We start from the raw sequence: 22,018 nt of genomic DNA on the forward strand, positions 1-22,018 counted from the left end.
GCAAAAACAGTGAACGACGAACAGTTGATTCGAAACGATTATCTGGAAGATATTAAAAGAACATTGCAATAAAGTATTTAAATAAAAGAATCTTAAAAAGTCTAAAATATCAAAATCAAAATGTTAGGCCTTTAAAAGTCTAAAGTTCGCTGAAGTCTAGGTCTTCAATACCTTTAAACCGGTCTTAATTTTCCTACGCCCATGCAACGCTACCTCTAATGCTCATTTTTGAAAAGTCTGTGGTGTTGTAGTTCTTTCTTTCGCTAGTCCAAATATAATTTCGTTGTATTATAACTACAAATGAGACCAACGTGTACTTATATTGCAGCCATATCAGCTTTTGTGTTGTTGGCGAGTCTCTCGGATTGTAACACAGACATTAAACAGATTTTAGTCTTCAGCTATGGTGAAGTGCAAGTTTAGCGATACTTGGCTTGAAAAACCTGAATTTAGGGCTTAGTTGATGATGTGATATAGGTCTTAAATTTCATTCATAATGGTCTTAAAAAGGTCCTAAATTTGACTTGGTGACACCTGCAGAAACCCTGTAAGTATATTGAGTAACACTTTACTTGAAGGTATCTACATAAGAGTGACATGACACTGTTATGAACACATGACTCATGAACTCTAACCCTAACCATGACTTGTCATGACAAAAACCGAATGACACTTACTAAAAGAAGCGTTATGTCATAAATGTTTACTTGTTAATAATGTTTATGACATGTTCATGACAGTGTTATGTCACTCTTATGTATATCCCTTCAAGTAAACGTATATTGTACTATACTGTACTATTACTCTAAATCTGAAAACTTGTGACCTGCACAAGTTTTTTTATGCACCTTTTCCCCTATAAAATGAAGCGTGATGATCAACTGTAATTAAAATGTATATTTTCTGCAGTGGAAAAGCTGACATCATCATTTTTAAACTCCGGCAGGCAATTGAAAACAAAATTGTCCAGGCAGTGAGGAGTCCCTAAATGATCACGTTGAACCAGCGGGTCACTGTGGGTTGTAACTCCCACTCACACCCTCCCCACAGAGCCCAGAGTGAAGTTTAATGGGATCCCTCGTCTCTCCAGTTCATCTTTAAGCTGGAGGAGAAAACATTCATACATCAGATTCAGATATATAAAATATAATCAAGGAATGAAAAATGTATTTTGATGGATTACGCAGTATACAAAGTCATTAAAACTAGCTCCTCTTTATCAGCTGCAACACTTAAGCGATGAATACATTGACAATTATAATCCAATAGTATAATGTATATTAATCTGAACTGGATCATTCTGCATAATGAGTAGGCTTTATTTTTGGTACTTTAAGTATATTTTTGCTGATACTTTTCAACTTTTACATGAGTAAAGTTTAAAAGCAGGACGTTTACTTGTAAAAGAGTATTTTTTTACACTGTGGTATTGCTACTTTTACTCAAAGATTTAAAGGTGCTCTAAGTGATGTGACGCGTTTTTTAGGCTACAACATTTTTCGTCACATACAGCAAACATCTCCTCACTATCCGCTAGCTGCCCCTGAACACACTGTAAAAAAACGGTTCTCTGAAGACAGCCGGGGCTCCAACAAATGGCAAACAAACAAAAAACTGAGCACCTGCCCCACGAACCATAACAAACAGTGTTCCAGCCAATAACCAGCAAGAAAGGAGCTAATTTGAGCCATCACTGCAGCAGCGTTATGCCATAAGGCTACTTCCACAATGTATATTCATGACTCAACCAACTCCTTCTTGTCGGTTATTGGCTGGAACACTGTTTGTTATGGTTCATGGGGCAGGTTGGCGCAGTTTGTTTTGTTGCCAGGGTGTGTGGGCGTCTAAGGACTGACAGCGTTTTACAGTGTGCGCAGGGACAGCCAGCAATGGTGTAAGTGAGGAGATGTTTATGCGTACGAAAAAGTTTCCCTCCCAAACCGCATCGTCACAACTTAGAGCCTCTAAGTAGTTCTTCCTCCACTGTTTGTGAAAAATCAGACATTAACTGCAATCACTGAAAGTACTGCTTATTCAAAATATCTCTGCGTGGTTATGTGATGCTATGACAGGACTTCTAAATAGATATGAATCAGACAGACCTGCTGGATGACGATGTTCCTGATGTTGTCATCAGACATCGGAGACAAAGAGGAAATTCTCACTCTCAGACCTACGACGCCTAGAAACAGTGACTCAACGTTACAATACAGGCCTGAAATAAAGACTGTTGTTTAACTAAGTAACACAGACAAAGGCCAATGCATGTAACTAACAAAAGCTGTTTTGTTTGGGTTATTCAAGTCAGGGTGTGGTCCACCTACAGATTGGACTTGCCTACTGGATGTCGTTATAAAGGGAATGGTGCTCTTACTCTGATTGGATGCTGCTGGGGTTTTCATAGTAGTTGCTGGACTAGTGGTTGGAACTTGTGGGGTTGCAGTTGCATTTGATGATGGTTCTGCGAACAAAATGATTAAAAATGAATAGAAGATTCCTTACTTTGTCTATGAAATCAGCAATGGAATTTGAAGCATGCACAGAAACAGAAAACTCACCGTTTCCAACGCTTACAATGAGACAACGGAGCTCCGAGTGATACTTTGTTGAACTGAGGAAATAAATGAAGGGCTAAGTTACGAAATGGGACATCCATTTTTGAAGGAAAAAGTACAAAATATAACCAAATATTCCTGCTTTCCACAATTTAGGAGAGCTTGTATTGCAAAAACTGCTTTATTTCATAATTAATTACAATTCAACTTTTTTACAACCTCGTAAAATCCTATTTTATGTTTGTTTTTTTCACCACTGACTTGAGAACAGCTTGGACGACAAAGCAGATGGGGTGGCTTTCTCCATCTTCTCCCTTAGACGGCGTCCACCTCAGGATGAACCTTCCTGTTCCTGATGTAGTCTGGTTTACGTTGTACGGCCCACTGAACAGCAGCTCAGAGATCCTTTAACAGACCGATTAACAAAACCTTGTCAAGATAAATCAAACTAGTAAAAACCAGTACCTGTCTTCTGTGACTAGATCAGTAAAATACTCGCAGGGCAAGGATGTGTCACTTTTGATGGAAAATTTTAGTTTTTTTCCCCAGCCTGGCATTGGACTAAGCTTTATTTCTTTATTAAGTTTAGTGACAGTCATTGTATGACTGGCTGGTGTGTAATGAGATGCCATCTTTTAATAACACAAAAGAAAATTATTATTGCGTTACCAATGACAATGATCGTCAAAATTTCTTTTACGACAGTTTCGAGAAAACATTTAGAGTTTTTCTTTGGCATTACTCCAAAGTAACATTCGGGATAAACATATTTTTTTTTTAAAGTAAATGTAAAAAGTAAAAATAAGTAAATCTGCATTTACTCACAGCTCTATTTATTTACTTCATAATATGTGCTTCTGTTCAATCTGAACACATCTTAAAGTCGCTATTATTAATATTTTATGTAGCCTGCTGAACTAAGACCCACACAGGACACAATAACTTCTTCGGGGTTAGTTTATTTCTGTAACATTGGCAGTATTTTAAATTTGGCAAAAAGGCCTAAACAAAAATAACAATAATAATAATAATTAACACAAAATGATCCAAAACATATGGCAGTGGCTAAGGACACTGACATAGAAAACACAAATAAAACAATGTGAATATACCTTCTCAATAAACTCCAGCTGATTCTTAAATGTACAGTTTGATTTAGAAAGCACTTACATTTCACAGAATACAGACTCTGAAAAACGGGCTTCACCAGGGAGCGCACAACGTCACACACTTGTCACACTGATGTCTTGCTAACACATGGAAACACGGCCGCGCTCGCACAAAAAAAAAAATCCATCGACATCCATCCAAAGTCAATCTCATCCTTTTATTTCACACAATGTACTCAGGTTATTCCCCACCCGTGCTGTTTCCCTGATCGGCCCGAAAGAAAAAAAAGATAGTGATCAAGAGGCCGTGCAACTCTTAACGCGTCGGCGCCACCTGGCATCGCTTGGCGGGGAATAACTAACTAAAAATGTATCTTCTGCCAGCAAATAAACAAACATATGCACATTTCTTTCATTTTTAGAACGCAAAATACATACTGAAACAAACCAGAAATAAATGTGATGGTGTTCAAATTCACCACCCGGCTACATTTATAAAGAATATTGATCAAATAAAAGTTATAACCAAACGCTGAAGTTCCCCTTAGCTCTACAGAGATGTTAAGTGTCTTGCAGGTCTTTTTTTTTTTTTTTTTTTTTCAGGCCCGCAACTTTGCTGTTTTTACCCTTACTGCTCTCATAGTGTTGTGTCTTTGCTGCAAAGTCCAGGCATAACATAACATTAGCTGAATCTGCTCTATGTAAGGTAGAGGTTACATTAAAGGTGCAGTAGGGAAGACTTATAAAACTAACTTTCTGTCATATTTGCTGAAACTGACCCTATGTTCCAGTAGAACTACATGAAGCAGGTAATAAAAAAAAAAACAAGAATGCAAAAACAAAAAGGCCATGCATTTGAAGTAGAGAGACACCTCTTCCTGAAAATAAATATTTGTGTGTTCTATAAAGTGGTTAGAAAAGATGAATCGGCTAAAATCGGTATCGGCTGGTCAAACTCAATGAAAAATCGGAAATCGGAATTGGCCTAGAAAATTGTAATCGGTGCATCTCTAATTTTTGGTAAAAAAAGGCCAAAAATAAAGTGCCTACTACAGCTTTAAGGACATCGCCATTCTGGACTAGCACATCCATGACATTTGAGTCAGTCACAGATGCTGACTATGGCAGAGTTGGTATAAGAAGCTTCCGCTAGAAGAGGTTCAACAAGACATCTGCTTTAATATCTAGTGTTCGTTTTTTTTTATTTTCACTCACGTGGAGACATTTGCCTCTGCACTGATGTTGATTTCCAGGGTCTGATTGACAGAGGTATACAGCTGAGCTCTGTTGGCTGGGGTTGGAGGCAGGAATTTGGGCAGATAGAGTCCCTCCGTGCAGGATGGCACCTCAGGGTCCACTGGAACAATAAAGAACAAACACATATTTCGTGCCTGTCATTGTTTAGCAGCAAACTCAAGTAACATGCTGATGTCCACTCACGGAAGATCACCCCAGCTAAAGAGATTTAAACTTAAGTACAGCCCTGCCTGTTTGAAATGGGAAATCTGACCTTTTAAAACAAACTGGACAGGTAGTTTGCTGAGTGCGATGATGGTAGTTCTCTCCCAGAGAGAGTCAGCTTGAATCAAGGTGATAGTCTGCCTGGGAAAGTCCTCCATCACCAGCTGCACGGCATATGGGCCTTGATCACTGCTACTGCTGGGGCTGAATGACAACGAACAAGACTGCAAAAGGATAAAACAAACATGAAGATGAGGCCAACATTTCCTTTGGTGTAATGAAATGCATGTTAGTATTTATGAAATAAACTTTCCCGAACAGAAAACCACACTTTATTTTGGAGATAAAATTCACATTCTTCATTTAACCCCAAACCACAAATGTCAAAAAGTCAAAGGATCACCAAAGTCAGTAGGATTCATCCACTGAGGACAATTAATTTCTTCACAAAATGTCATGCCAATTCATCTAATAGTTGTTTAACTTCGTTCAATAGGGTGCCAGATTTCTATAGAGCCTTCCAGGCAAAAACCCGGCTAAAACACAACGTAAACGAGCCTTAATATGTAGCGGAAAAAACACCCAATCTGGCAACACCAGCCACCAGTGTCGCACCGCCGCATGCGTCATCAAAACAAAAAGCAGCATGGAGGCGACGAAGCAGCAAGGAGGAGTTGTATGAGCATTTAAACGAGTTGTCGGTGAGGATGGGTAAAGTCTTTCTGTGCAAACTTTGCTCGCCGGCTTTCAAAAAGAAAATCCACACTTCAGTCACATCCACAGCAAACCTGAAAACGGCACATTGAACTGATTGTTTATGAAGATTAAATCTGACGCGTAGTTTCAGAGTTAAAACTGATAAAATAATTGCTGCTTTTATCGAAATCGTAATATGGACTGGTGCAATATTCAAATCGCAGTGGGGGGTGCAATATTTTAACTAAACATACCATTCTCAAATTAAGTATTAAGTATTGTGGTGCTGCAGAGACGTCCCGGCCTACAGATCCTATCATACACACTAAAGAAAAAAAAATCTTTGTTTAGTACAGATCCTCGCAAAAATCACACTACAATCATTAAAAAAAAAAAAAATACAAAAATTATCATTCCCTCCAATATTGTAAATCATATCGCAATTGCAATATCAGTCAAAATAATAGCAATTAGATATTTTTTACTATATCGTGCAGCCCTGCTGTATAACATGGCTAAAAATGTTTGCAAACACGGCTGCTCTTGGCTTCCTTACCCCTGAAGTCATGGCACTATTTTGACAACACCATCTGTCTTGCAGAATACTCACTGACGAGAGGTTGAGAACGGAGGGCGGCGTGCAGGGGTTACACTCCGACAGTGATGTGTTTCCATATCTGCATCTCACCTCGTCTCCGTCAGGGTCAAACGCCAACAGGTTGAAATCTCTCTGACAGTTTGAAGGAACCCTGAGTGACAGACGTTACATGAACAGCTTTGGTTTCATGTTGTCTGTACTTAACACCATACATGGAAGAATGACAAGGTTAATTAATTAATGTAATTTACACTTTAGTAGTAGTGTATAAGAAAATTGGCATGCACTTGTCTTCTTGCTGTTTTGGCAGCCCTGTTACCATTGTGGCCTTATGCATCTCTCTGTATTTGTTTCCACTGAAGCCCGAGCCAGCCATCCAAGCAATGTAAAAGTACATCTTAACAACATTATCAGTTAGATGAAAAGATCCGTTAAAGAGCAACTAATGGAGACCAACACAACCCAACGCCTATAAAGTGGCGATTTGTTGTTGTATGTTTGTATGTGGATAAGTCCAACAAACCAGATATACCATTTTAATAAGTGAGCTTTAGAGGTGCTGGGAGACAGATTTTGTTACCATTGGACAGAGCCAGAGTGTGAGGAAGCACCCACTCCCTCACAAACTATTTTGCTATTGTGTTCCCTCACTCACTATTTTATTAATAAATGTAAACATTTACTATCATTAGGTTTTCTTTATTTTCTTTATTTTAAGTTCCTACATCAATTAACAACAATGAAGTATTGATTTTGTTTGTATGAATGTTGATTAACACACCTGATTTGTGACCTAATTGGCCAGTTTGAACTGGAGAGGCGTGCACTAATCCAATGGGCCCTATCTTGCATAGCGCAATTGCCTTTTTACACCGACACGTGTATCACTCCTATTTTGCACCTGATGCACAGCGTACTTTTCCCTCCACAGCCGCACTATTTTAGGGGTGCATGCTTCGCTATAATGTAGCGTGTGCGCATACACTTTGTTTCTCTCATCTACACGGATGCAGCAGTTTCCATTTTTGCAAACCATACATAATTTCAAGGAAAGATATTACAGAAAATACGCTTCAGATGTTTGGATAGGTCAGGAGGCACTTTACAGTACAGTCCTCAAAAAGTCGCAGCATTCTTTGTGGCTTGTTGTGTTTTACACAACATTTCCATGTATCATGGATGTGTTGATGACATAAATGAGGAAATATTAGAGGACTTAAGGAGACGTGATGTTAAACTACGGCAGGATTAGACACTGGCGGGATCTGGTCCTGGGGTGGCGATGCGCTCCTGGTGGAGCGGGTGGACGGAGATGGAGTTGGGGGAAGAGGAAGGAGCACAACAGGTGCAGGTGGTGCGTTTGGAGGCCCACGCTCCATGGCTGCAGCAATCCTCTCCAGACTTGAGGAGATGCGCCCGAGAGGCCGCAGCAACATCGCCACCCGGCCAAGACGAGCATTTATTACTTTGCCGCATCCCGGACAGATCCCGCTGGCGTGCGGCAGGCAAATCTGCCATCATAATAGCAATCCGCCATGGAACAACTGCGCCTGCTCTTAAAGGGAATATGAGATTACGCTCTGATTGGTTAATTGCACGCTACACCCAAACCACACCTAGCTCTTATCCCACCAGTATAATAGCAACAGCGCCCGAGATCCGCCCACAAAGTTACTTGTGTTTCACGTTTACAACTTGCGTTTCAGATCGTTAAAATAGGGCCCTATATGTGTGAGTAGAATGTGAGGTTTTTCTTGGACTGTTTTGTTTGAGGACTGTTTTGTTTTTTGAAGACTGAAAAGAAAAGTCTACCCATTTCCCCAGAAAACCTTTCTGCCAGCGAGATGTTTTATCTGCTTCATGGTTCCTCCGGGCTGCAACACACCTCACGTCACCAGAGCTGTTTCCCTGTTTCCAGTCTTAAAGGTGAGCTAACTGAACCCAGTCTTAACTGACTCTTGGTTGTCACTTCATATGTTTCTTGTAATCTAATTTTAGCAACATATAAATCTAAATTTTTTCCATTATATTGTCTTAAAGGGCAACACTGTCTCTTCTTAGACCCTTAAGCGTGGGGTAAACTCGCTGCAGCCGACCTGTCGAGTGCCAGTGTGATGTCACGGGAGCGCCGTAACTGTTTATACTCATGTGTGGTGGTCGCGACACTAGGTGCAGTCTTGTCCTGAACAGAGGTGGCGCTAATGAGGAAAGGCTACCGACTTTGCTCTTTCTACGGACTAGAAGAAGAAGAAAAAGGTAAACAACGGTAGAACAGGCAGCAGCACTGACGTCAATGCTTCGATTTGATTAGATTACCTACTTTGTCGGATCAAGCCTTTCATTCGCCATAAAAGAGCTCATCTTAACCCAGTAAGTTTACAAGAGAGACTTGCAGTCACTCTGAGAGTCCTGGCATCCGGTTGCCCTCGAGCTCGTTCATGCTTCCTGTTTCCGTTTTGTTGCGCGCTGCTGAAAAAAAATAGTGGTGCACGCCCTCTGGTCGCGATTCAAAATCCTGGCACGCCAGCGAGATCTACATCATGTTGACGTCATATTGGCGTGCGCAAGCTTGGCTGCGGCGACTGTAAAACGGCCCTTAATTGAGAAACAAACAACAAACATCCAAACGGACAATTTAGTTTTGACAGGTTGATTTTGCATTATTGTAAGAGAAAGTAAGTTAGAGAATGGCACTGTATTCTGCTACTACTAACTACCTGGGTCTTACATGAATTTTCAACTATAGATCATTTTCACACTGCAACAGGTCCCGAGACTACTTGGTTCTCATAAATCTTCAAGTTATACTTAAATCGGGAAAGTGGTTCTTAGATACTATGCTCCACACAAAAGGATCAATCTGCAAAACTGATCCAATAAATTTAAATATTCTTTTTGATTGACAGACAGCAGTGTGAATGCATGTATTTTCTTTAGATTTATGTTGTCCCTTATGTCTGTGGTCTGCTTTTGTTGTATAATTTGTTGATGTATACTGTATCTTTCGTGTGCTTTTTAGAAGTAGTGTAATTAGGGAGTCCTTACAAAAAAGAGCTTGATCTCAATGCCCTTCCTTGTTTAAATACAAGTTTAAAAGTTAGTAGAAAGAAGGAATGCAGGATGGGCACAAAATGCAAATTGCCTCACCAATGCAAACATCCAAAGTTCATTCCCAGCAGCAGCATGGTGGTGCTCAGGTGTATGGTGGCATTGGGTGGCATGGAGAGGTTTGGGATCTAAAGGGAACAGAATAATTGATCAGTGTTACCTCACAGCTGGCAGTATGGTTGTCTGGGGTGATCTGTTGGCTTGGCCGGTGTCCGACCGGTTCCTCAGTTCCACCAGAGTCACAGCTCTCCACGCTGAGATGCCATTCCTGATGAAGTCTATCCAGTTAAAACCGTCTAAGCTGTGGAGGAAGTTCATGTAAAAGTCAGTTGTTACTGTGCACAGAATCTGAGTGTACTGTAATGTATTGTAGGTGTTTCAATACATTTAACCCAACATAACGTGTGTTAATAAATGACTGGATTGTGTGGAAGAAAAGGTTCTCTCAGGTCCAATTCAGTGGCTGGTTCGGATGACTTTTATTCACTGCGCAGTAGAGACACAAAGTTGTCAAGAAGCTGTTGAATTCTCTCTGACCAGAATGAGTCCTATGGTCAGGGTTGTATACAAGGTTGCAGAAGACATTCACTCACAAGACTATCTGTGTAGATTTGCACAGACCCAATACCAAATAACAAAAAAAAAGAAGAAGACCCTTTGTGAATCTCCGCTGGAGCCAACCTGGTCTCTAAACAAAAGGTCTCCATCACAGTGACCAAAGTAAAATGCTTGAACACTGAGCTAGAAAAAAGGCAGACAGACTCAATTAATTCAGGAGACACTAAAAGTTTGTTGATCAGAGAAAATAATAGGGACTTAATTAGTAAAAAGGAGGATATTAGGATAAAATGAGACTAAAACTGTTGGGTAATTTATTTTCTTCTACAATTGCCAGAAGCCACTAGAACAGGGTGGCTGTGTCTCAGAGTGGGTCACCCCTCAACCACAAGATTGGTGGTTCAATCCTAGGCTCCTCCAGCCACATGTCAATGTGTCCTTGAGCAAGACACAGAGGGACAGATGTACTAGCGCGTTTGTGCCCACTTCAGGTGTATTTGTTTCGCAACGTGCACGTAAAAGCATGGCGAGGTATGTACAAACAGGCTGCAATGAGGTAAAAGCACAGACTACCTGAAAATGGCAAATTGCACTTTTCTGTGTGATGCATATGCATTCTGCAGGTTAATGATGACGTGATTATCTTTTGACTCCCTGCTCAAAATAAAAAAAGTCAGATAAAAATGGATAACAGGAAGCGCAAAGGCGGCGCTGAAAAGGCCAGAATAAAAAAGAAGAAAGCTTTGGAAACTGACAAATGTTTTAATGTTTTAAGCTGAGCACATTTTTCCTCAAAAAAACAAATGAAGATGACGAGGCCGGTAAGTAAGCTAACGTTGAGGTAGTTAGGAGCAGTGCGAGATGCTAGCGACCGTGCAAAACAACGTTTTTGTCTGCAAACCACCGTTCATGTATCAAACTTTTTCTTGTAGCTCTTCAGCAGCAGCCACCTGTAGTCCGGTTTGCTGCTAACAGTGAAGAGCAAGGCCCAGTAACCAAGGGTTACCAAGCTCCAGTCATGAGCCCAGCACACCAAAATGGGCAGGTAGGATTGTCATTCAGAAGAACTAATAGTAATGAAAAATGAAAAATGCCCTGAGATAATTAATGATACCTGATGATTCAACAATACATTAATGAAACTGACTTGACTTGATTTGAAAGCTTTGTAAAAAGGGGATATTTGTGGTGAGAAATAAATGTAACAAATTTCATTTAGTGTACATTTAGTGTCAGAAACAGAGCCAGGACCCAGTTGTGAAGAGACTATAATGCTCTCACTGTGAAAGACACAGGTAAGCTGCTGTTGTACCATAGTGTGTGAATAAGCAAACATTATCACTGAAAACAATGCTTTTCTTACTTAGTATCTTACTTGTTTCCAGTTCAAATATCGAAATATTCTTAATTCAAGATACATTTGAAATGGCATAAGAAATGATGTCTTGTTTTCTGAAAAAAATAAATCAAAATTAAGTGATTTTGTTCTTTTGTTGTTGCTTAAAACAAGCTAAATCTAAAACAATTATTTTTCTTACCCCATTGGCAGATAATGTAGCTTGTTTTAAGCAAAACAATCACTTAATTTTGAGGTGTTTTTTCATACTTGTTTAGTAAAAATGCAAATAGATTCTGATACTGTCCTGTTATTTACTGTTCTAATAAATCTTCACTGTGAAGCAAAACTTAGGCTACTGTTTTTGCACTGAATTGGAAATGATATTTTTCAAAAATACAATGAATTACAAGGCTGTTGCCTATTGCAGACTTATATTCTGAAGTTTTAATTACATTATTTTAATATAGTCAGTCATGAACTAAAGTGGGCCGGTCTAAGGCATGAAACTCCAGGGCTGAAAAGGAGTCCCAATCCGGCCCTGGAGTTTCCCATAAAGAGATGGGAGGGGAAGCGTAAAGTGCGCCTAATTATGTAATCTGTGGTATGTATGCGCCTCTATTATCTCTTAAAAGCAGGTGTAAACCAGCCGCAAGCGGGTTTCCTCGCAATATGCCTCCTGGTGAAGTGGCAGCAGTAATCCGAGCAAAACGAAGACATAGGCCAAGGAGAGGAGCTGAAAGGATTTTTGCCACAAGGATCACAATTTTTCAGTTGAGTGAACAAAAAAATCATTAATCGTTACAGATAAAGCAGCCATGCAATATTACAGTTACTGGAAGAAATCAAAGATGACGTTGAATCTCCGACTCAGCGTTCACATTCCATTCCAGCAGTTGTTAAACTCTTCGCTACATTACAAATATTGGCATCAGGATCATTTAAAACAGTCATAGCATCAGCAGTGGGAATATCGCAGTCTGCACTCAGCCGTATCATAGCACCAGTAACGCTTTGCTACAGCGCAACTTACAGTAGGGGAGAGTGGGGTGATTTGTGCCAGGGGGGGAAGTAGATCCACCCCTTTTTTCTGAAAAACCATAGAAGAAATTGTTCATGTGACCACATAATTTTGAAAAGCCATCCATTTTTACTCATCCTCCAAAGAAGGGAGACACATGGCATGAGAGGTAAGCACATTTTAGCTCAAAAAACTTTTTTCCTTTCAAAGTAAAATTTCTATGATTAAGGTTTTTTGATTGTAGTGTCTGAACAATTATAGACAAGTTTGAAAACATTTCACACATGTTTTAGTGCTTTAGAAGGCTACACAATGAGTCTATAGAGCATGATTTTAGCTCTTAACTTCAGGATCATGCTAGTTTTTCAAACTTGTGGGTCTGGGGTAATTTGTGCCAAAGGCCAGGAATTTTGGGCCCCATGACAAAAAATCAAATTGGGCCCCCTCTGCGCAGCTGTTGTCACCACATCTCTAGGACCTAACTGTCCCATCAAAAGCTTTACATAACTCTAATTAAAGGCTTGCAACTGTCTTGCTTCTTGTAGTTCAATACTAGTACTAGCACAATATCTACTGCGGGTGATTTGTACATGCATGCAAGTCTAGTATGCAGTTCACTATTTGATGCAAGATTAAAAGCAACCATAAATAAATGTGCTGAAGGCCATCTTTTACAGTCTCAATGTATTTTTATTGTAAAATTTGACAAAATGGAAAATTCTCTTAACAAAATTATTATTATTATTATTATTATTATTATTATATTAATGAAAGATTTAAAAAAAATAAAAATGAACAAACAAATATATATTAACTTTTCAATCTAAATAAATTAACACCATCCTCTCAAAACAATTAAAGCTGCACTTATATGCCAACAAAAAAATAAAGTGGACATGTAAAATGGAATTTCCACACCAGGGTTATTATAGTGCTACAAAACAGATCAAGTGATCACTAATTTAAAAGGTTTTGAGGTTTGGAATATGGTCATAACAAACTAACAGTACCAGTGACATCAAATTAAAAGGTATAAATAAGGTGAAAGGACTCCTGGAAACCCAAACTTTTCTCTCAAATAACATGTCATTGAACACAATGTTGCCCACCTTCTTCACTGGGACAGGGAGGTACAAAGTTAGGGGGAGACTGGAGTGCTGCTGACTCATCTGTTGTTAAGTCTGCTAAAAGGGGCAGGGACAATGATTTAATATGAATATCTTGCTAAACGTTTCCCTGCACTGATTAAATGTAGGCTAACACTAGTCTGTAGCTAGCTAGCTTATTTCACTATGGACTTTAAAGGGGTGATAGAATGCAAAACCGATTTTACCTTTTCATAGTTGAATAACGACAGTTTGGTGGGTAAATAGGACATACATAGAAGCTCAAAGTCCCATTGACACCCCTTTACTATAACAATCTCATATTTTGAAACTGCCGCTGAAAACCGGCGAACCTCAACAAAGCTGGAAGTTGACATCAACATCCCAAGACCTGTACCTTTGTCACGCCCATGGGTGTATTAAGAGAACGGTCATGCCCCAACATTTACATAGGCTACACAACTAGTCTTCTGAATGTAGGTCGCCCAGATCTCATCTATTCCATTACAAAATTCACTTCTGAAACTTTTTTATGCGAGAAATCAACTATGTAAAGCTCAAATATGGGCCGTTTTATGAAAATTGATGGCTAATTGCAAATTTTGTCCGACTGTGTGTCGGAGTTCAGCAGCCGGTGCTGCCTGTGTTGTTGCCTCGCCACCTGGCCTGCCTTCCTTCACAGACCCCGGCCTGCTATGAGCTCGATTGAGCTCCGTAACGGCTGGCAGCCCACTGCACTCCATACCTGTGCAAAGTCACAGTTTTTTGGGTGAATGGACTACCAAACGCCGCTGCCCTGACAGAGCTCCAGGGCCTGCAGCTCCCCTCTTCCTGCTAAATGGCCAGTGTGTGTGAGTGACAGCGCAGTCAGCGAGCTTGTTACGCCAGCAATCTCTTACCACAGGTTCCAGTTAATCTTATAATGTATGTAATTATAATGTGTTGAGTTATTTAAACAAACGATCGGTGAAATAAAAGCCTATTGTCCGCAAGTCTCATTGATAGAGCCTGCGGCTGGATGGAGCTCTATCAATGAGAGCTAGCTAGCCTCCTCTTAGAATTCCTCTGAAATTCACAAAAATGTATAAAATTGAAATCGGACACCATTGTTAGCTTTATAAGACATTGGGGTAGAGGTTATATAAGTGGCGTGACGAAATTCAAACTGTAAATATACTCTAATTACGCTGAAAATGAAGCTAACTAGCCACAATCTGTACACATAGGATTGAAGGGACAGTCGCGGTTAACAAAACCCCTAGTGTTCACAAAAATTCATTAAATGGAAATCTGACACCATTGGACACCAAGACCTTGGGGTAGAGGTTATATAAGTGGCGTGACGAAATTCAAACTGTAAATATACTATAGTTATGCCGAAAGTGTAGCTAGCTAGCTGCGATATTTTCCCATTGTATTCAATGGGACACATGGCTAGCTAGCTGCTCCTCCTAACAAGACCCCTCACGTTCATAAAAATGCCTTAAATTAAAATCGGACTGTTAGCTTATGTTAGCTTTGTAAGAACTTGGGATAGCTGTGATATAAGTGCCGTGACGAAATTCAAACTGTAAATATAGCTAATATAGTTATGCTGAAAGTGTAGCTAGCTAGCAGCAATCTTTTCCCATTGTATTGAACGGGACATATAGCTAGCTAGCTGCTCCTCCTAACTAAATGACGTTCATAAAAATGCTTTACATTGAGTTTGGACACAACGTTAGCTTTGTAAGATCTTGGGGTAGCTGTGATATAAGTGCCGTGATGAAATTCAAACTGTAAATATATAATAGTTATGCCGGCAGCCGGCCGCGGAGCCCCGGTAGTGCAGTAGCTAATCCACAAAGTGTGACTTTGCCCTGGGTATGGAGCCCAGCAGGCTGCCACTTTCTCGTCAGACTGTGTGGAGCTCCTAAAGTCCGACACGTCTTACCAAATTTGCAATTAGCCATCAAATTTCATAAAACGGCCCATATTTGAGCTTTATATAGTTAATTTCTCGCATAAAAAAGTCTCAGAAGTGAATTTGGTAATGAAACATTGCAGTGTCTGGAATATACGATTCTGTCTATTCTATCTCTAATGTGTGTGTATGGGGATTTGCTCAACCAATCAGCGCGCGTCTCTAATGTGTGTGTATGGGGATTCGCTCAACCAATCAGCACGCAGCTCATCTAAATATTCATGAGCATACCATATTTGGAAGAAAAGCTCTTGTTACAAATGGGGCCAAAACACAGGTATGCATGAGGGCCAATAAAATATCAACCAGGCCATTTTCAGCCCAAACAATGTTACCCCATTAGGAGACCATAAGGAACAGTGTGAAATACCCTATATAATCATTCTATCACCCCTTTAAGCCAACAGGTCAATACCACTCACAGACTATAGGCTACCCACATTTCTTGGTGAAAAACTGGGTTACAGTTTGACACCCTTTCCTATCTCTCTTTTCTCTTTTTCCTTTTTTGAATACCAGATTTTGATTCAACGTTACTTGGCAACATTGTGGTCACTGTAGTTATGGCCCCTCTACTGACTGCAACTAAACACCGTTGTCACTAAGGCAAAAAAACTAGTAAAAACAAAGAGATTATTAAATTTGAAATATATATACTGAATAATGATGGTTTAATAATTTTATATTAGTTTTTACCTATTTTTTGGGGCCCCTGTCAGTCATGGGCCCTTGGAATTGCCCTAACTTTTCCCCCCTATAGGGCGCCCCTGGCCAAAGGGCCTGGGTTAAGTTGTGGCAGTGATGATGGAGTCATCCCTAGAGGTGATGTGCTCAATAAACTACCCACACCCCAAAAACTTGGTGGTACAGCCAGAAGGGAGCAGAAGTTTATATTCCCCTGCAGCATTGACAAGTGGGATGTTAAGTAGTAGGCCAGATCCAGACTACCTAGACCTACATACTCACAGGGGATAATCTGGAGAAGTGAGGAGATGGGCATGCCTCATCAGTGTTTGACTTAGTCCTACTTGCCATTTGTTTAATTTAGCTAACACTGATTTCAGTTTTGAGTTTACACTATGTTCTTAAAGAGAAGTTTTATTAAGTTTTTAAGTGGCCTAAGTCACAATAGGATGTTTAGAAATTAGCCTAGTCACTTTATTCTTATATGTTACATAATTGACAGACAGCGTTCTATATATGTCAACAAGCATCTATTGCCCAAGCCTTTTTGCCTGAAATGTTTCACAAATATCATATGTGAATTTAAGTTGTTCAAAATATGATTTATTCCAACAGTTTAATATCTAAATAAACCTTAAATGAGTAATTTAGTATTGAATTAGTCTTGCTTTCATATAGCATTACAGTTCATAACATTAAAATGTTCAGTTTTACTTCAGAAATCTCTGGCACAATTTACCCCAACGTATTCCCCCAAAGGCAAAACTTACCCCGCATCAGGGGCAAGTTGTGCCACGAGACCACTTTTTTCCCAAAAGCTATATTTCCGAAACAATTTATTTCATATCCAAATTTATTGTTCTCAGGGATGAGATCCTGAAATATATGTACATCCTTAAGTTGAAGGCATTACTGTCATGGCCTCACTTTAAAGTCACTTTGAGTAAAAACTGGCACAACTCACCCCAATTTCCCTTGTAGTGGGCCCTTGAGAAAGGCGCTGATTACGCGATGAACTGCAGGTTTGGTATACGACGTAAGCTGAAGTATCACAGCGTGTGCTTTCTGCTGGTTGGACATGTCGCTGATAACGCTACATTCGCAAATGTATGAACACAAGTTGCTCCCCGGATGCTGCTATGTGGCTGTCCATTGCTTCCAATGCTTAGGATAAGTTAAATGCAGAGATTAAATTTCACTACATCGTATTGCACAATTGTCTGTGAAAAATAAGAACGTCTCTTCTTCTCAACAGCAACGCAGTTCATTGGCGTCAAAGTCTCTGAACTGTATTGGACGTCACATCCTATCTAAATTGCTTCGCCCTGTCTCACCTGTATTCTGTGTTTTGAATATACATGTTTATTGCCTCTCCGGGAACCATCACCTCTCCGGGAACCATCACCTTATCGTGGTGGAGAGGTTTGTGTGTCTCTATGAACCTGAGGGCTGTGTGGTCTGGAGCTTTGTACTCCTGGTCTCCCAAGGCAAAGTGGTCTCAGGTGAGGGGCCCCCGTCTGGAGCCAGGCCCAGATGGCGGGCTCGTCAGCGAGCGTCTGGTGGCCGGGTTTGCCACGAAGCCCGGCTGGGCACAGCCCGAAAAAGCTACGTGGCCCCCATCTCTCCATCCCATGGGCCCACCACCTGTGGGAGGACTTTCCCATTGGGAAAGTCACCTCTTTCCCAATGGGTGGACTACTTAAACATGGTATCTAATAAGTTATTTTTTACAATAGGCTCACTTACATAAGCTGAAATGGAGCGTTGCTGGGAACCTGCCGAGTCATGATTCCCTCTGTCTGACACCACTCTCCACTGCTCTCCATGTAGACCTTGTTCAGCTCGAGAGGACTCTCATTCCCACAAGAATTCCCAATGGAGCAGGTCCACGAGGCAGAATCACTGCATGAGTGGAAGTTCATCTTATAGCGAATGACCACCTGCAGCAATAAAACAAAAACATTCACGATACCAGGGTTTTTCCTTTTTTAGGGCAGGATTATACGCACAATATACTAGTTATTAAACAATTAGTTATTTGACAATTATCAAATGATAAACAAAAAAGCCTTTTGTGATTGAGTAAATGAAACCCCAATTAACAAAACTGCTTCAAAAAATAATAATATTTAAAAACTACAGTCATTGAGAGTCCAGTACAGCCAGACTGGACGGTAAAAGTGAGATTAGTGCTCCTACTCTACGTTTATGTTCAACAGTTGTTGGGTAAACTGCTGAGAAACACACTTAGAAGCCAGACATTCCTCTATGCAGGAAAATCCCTGAACACAGAAGATGAGCAGATGTTTACTTCACTTAGGGCGTTTTCACACCTGAAAGTCCGGACCTGAAAGTCCAGACCAAAGTAGCCTATATGTTTTTGTTACATTGTCTACATTTGATCCGGTAAGTTTTGGTTTCACCAAAGAACTTCTAATATATCAAGAAGTGCCACTCCCTCGTTACTTTCGGGTTCTGAACTGGTTGCAGTTCCACCAGAGTTCCATATAGGGGGCGCTCACAGGCCAGTGCAGAATGAATGGGGCTCTATGGAGCTATACCCCTCAAAACCCACTTTTCTCAGGATATAATTTTTTGTCTAGTAATTTGAATGTTGCATTCGAAAGGGGAGGCTAAAAAAATACACACTGCTGTGTGTTAGATATTTTTAAAGTAACTTTTTTGTTCTAAAAAGCCTTTTAAAATGCCAATGACGTCATACACATATATGGCCAGAGATACTGCTTTACGGCAAGCTCTGAGTCGCTTCCTTTGTTCTCTCGAGGCACCGACAACACAGCTGACAGGTAAGGCTCTCCCTGTTAATACATGTGCTAGAAAGAGGTTTGCTAATGTTTTAAAGACCACACCGAAATATTCACTCTGATATTCAGGCTCTGCTTCGGATGCCGTCAAGCGGGATCTCCGATCGTAATCACTCCTTCACTGACCAATCAGCATTCATTAGCAGAATGCTAGCGTGTTATGGGCTACAACGACTCACCCTGTAAGAAATCAAAAGGACATAAGTACTCGTTCATTCAACTTTCGACCTATAACCCATGTTGAACTTGCAAAAACTACAATCAAATCTGAGGTTTCTCAACGACAATCAGGCGAAAGAGACAAATTTAGCCGTCTAGCTCCATAGAGTCCCATTCATTTTGCACTGGACCGCGATCACCCCCAGTGGAACTCTGGTGGAACTGCAACCAAAATCCAGTACAATGGGGCTGGATAGGGAGTGGAATGGCTTTCCGTAGACCGGCTTTGGTTTCACACTGCAGTTAAGCAAGCGCACTAAAGATCAATATGGGACAAAACTACATCCTGCCGTCATCACATACGTAAGCTGCGTCTCCAGATACTTATAATTCATTGGTTTGTTTACGGGCTTCCTCGTCCTCTCGTATCCTCTCTCTGTGTATCTGAGTTTTTTCAACTGCCTGCTGCTCTCCCCTACTGTCGCTGCACTTATTCAGAGACAAACGGAACCCTACACTGTAGCCTACATTTACTACCACTTAAATAAACTGCTGATGTATTCTCTGCTCTGATAACCGACAGCTGTCTGCTCTGAGCGCATCCACCGTACCTCTGTCTCTCTCACTAAGCACCGAGCTATTCCTTAAAGGACCTTCCCAGGTCTTGTAACACAAGGAGAGCCTGCCAGAGCTTCTTGTATTTGTTCCGAAAGTCCGAACCATCCAAAAAATGCTTTCACACTATAAACGAACCGGACCCTGTTTCAGTTTGGTCCGGACCGAGACCACCTCTTTTTATCGGACCAACATTTGGTCTTTTGATCCGGACCGTGGTCCGGGGGAGGTTTCACACCTGTAATCTTGGTTCGGATCTAACTAAAAAGTCCGAAAGTCCGGACCAAATAAGGTAGGCCTATGTTTGAAAACGCCCTTAGTGTTCACTGATTTAGGGGGTTTTCACACATACCTCGTTTGGTCCGGACTTTCGGACTTTTTAGTCTAAACTCGGACCCAGAGAGAGGATACGAGAGGACGGGGAAGTCCGTCAACAAACCAATCAGTTATAAGTATCTGGAGACGCAGCTCACGTATGTGATGATGGCAGGACGTAGTTTTGTCACGTATAGATCTGTAGTGCGCTTGCAAAACTGCAGTGTGAAACCAAAACTTACCGGATCAAATGTAGACAATGTAACAAAAACATGAACCTTGGTACGGACCTTGGTTCGGACTTTCATGTGTGAAAACGCCCTTAATGCCAGAAAGTAAATCCTGTTAGGGAAGAATTTAAATAGTAGTATGACCAGTATTACAGCTCATACAATCTTTGTGTGCGGTCCATGATAAACTTTTTTTTTATTATTTAAATTTATAGTTGTTTTTATTGTCGTTTGGGGTTTTTATTTGCAGTTTTGAGGTGCTATACAGAAGAAAGAAAACTGCAGATAAAAATCATTATATATAAATAGCCAAATCAGAAATACTTCATTGATCATTGATATGTTACAGTTGAGTTACTCCCATTCTACAATATAAATATATATACAATATATTAAAACTATATTTGAAAAAAAAATAGAAATAAGAAATAATTATAAAAAATATGTATACTACAAAATATATACAGTGTAAATAATAACATGCTGAAATCTGGGATCTATGATCATGCATGTTACAATGCAAGAATAGTATAAATTAATTTAAATTAAGATGTAAATTAATTAAGATTATTATTATGATTATAAAAGCTAAAGAAACTGGGCTTATACATACCGTGATAGATCCATCGTTGTTAGTCGTTTTTGGGGAATAGGTCATCACTGTCCCAAAGAAATGAGACGCATGGGAGCTGCATGCAAGCAGCAGCAGCAGCAGCAGAGAGAGCGACATTGTAAATGTAACAGACAGTAAATGAATACAAACCCTAACACATAGACTGTTATGTGTGTGCCTATGTATATCTGTCTGTGTCCCACACAAAGAATCTCTTTTACGTCACAAAAGGAACCAGGAAGTCACCAGTATGAGGAAATGTCTCATGGTAATGAGATAATGATCAACCCTATTTTATATATACAGTTTGTGTGTCTAAGTAATTGATGGGAACAACCATTTTTGACATTGGTCCAGTATTAAGCAAGATCGCCACGGCAGATGCGGCATCGGCAAAACAAGCAACAATGTAAGTTAATAAGGCAATTGTCCAGCTTGTATTTACCTTCACTAAAGTGCTTGTTTTGCCGCTGACAGGCTCAGATTGAAGTGTCTGACAACATTGTGGAAAGGATTTCCAAGGAGGTCAACCTTTTTGTTACAGAGTAAGATCCTTTTTTGAAACATAAAATCATCCGTGAAATTGTGTTCGCTAAAGCCACCAGACTCCATGTAAATAAACAGTAATTTAAGCATCGTAAAATACACTTTATCAAAAAATAAAACTATGAAAAGTCATTTTGGGTTGTCTTTTCCCCTTTTCCAACCATAACAATTCACCACATAGTTTACTGATTTACATGTGAAAATGTTGGCTCTATACACGCTAAAAGTATTGTTTTTTTTAACAGAGTCTGGTGGGTTTAGCGCTAGCAATCTTAGAGCTGTTTCTGGTTAAAAGAGAGGTCTTAAAGATGTTATAAAAAGGCCTATCAAAGTAGGGATCCTTTCCATAATTTCCATAAGCCTTTCAGTTGCAAAAACAGCAGTTTTAGTGGACAAAATTGATGATGCACATTTGCCTCATAGGATTTTGGTCTGTGGCTGCCGGTTACAGTGTTCACGCTTAAAACTGGACCAATGTCAACGATTGTTGTGTCATTTACACACAAAAACAAAGGAAAAT

The 22,018-nt window shown here is 40.1% G+C and overlaps 1 protein-coding gene across 1 annotated transcript; it reads right to left on the reverse strand.

Annotated features, from left to right (window-relative positions):
* Positions 1–701: 701 nt before the first annotated feature.
* Positions 702–21,089, reverse strand: LOC120572137. The gene is made up of 11 exons (XM_039821281.1): positions 20,953–21,089; positions 17,942–18,135; positions 9,688–9,828; positions 6,432–6,570; positions 5,175–5,349; positions 4,880–5,021; positions 2,817–2,960; positions 2,559–2,611; positions 2,375–2,461; positions 2,103–2,182; positions 702–1,102 (listed from the first exon to the last, which is right to left on the reverse strand). The coding sequence occupies exons 1-11, from the start codon at positions 21,067–21,069 to the stop codon at positions 1,034–1,036; spliced, it is 1,341 nt and encodes a 446-aa protein (XP_039677215.1). The 5' UTR covers positions 21,070–21,089; the 3' UTR covers positions 702–1,033.
* Between the last annotated feature and the right edge of the window lie 929 nt (positions 21,090–22,018).

Source organism: Perca fluviatilis, chromosome 14 (assembly GCF_010015445.1).
Source record: "Perca fluviatilis chromosome 14, GENO_Pfluv_1.0, whole genome shotgun sequence".
In the NCBI taxonomy this organism is placed as follows: Eukaryota; Metazoa; Chordata; class Actinopteri; order Perciformes; family Percidae; genus Perca; species Perca fluviatilis.

Bases quoted from the DNA above. Each gene is read 5' to 3' on its own strand.
- LOC120572137 (XM_039821281.1), bottom strand. From the start codon at position 21,069: ATGTCGCTCTCTCTGCTGCTGCTGCTGCTGCTTGCATGCAGCTCCCAT. The intron at 18,136-20,952 runs GTATGTATAAGC...TTATTGCTGCAG, and splicing joins ACAACGATGGATCTATCACG to GTGGTCATTCGCTATAAGAT. The intron at 2,961-4,879 runs GTGAGTGAAAAT...GGTCTGTTAAAG, and splicing joins GCAGAGGCAAATGTCTCCAC to GATCTCTGAGCTGCTGTTCA.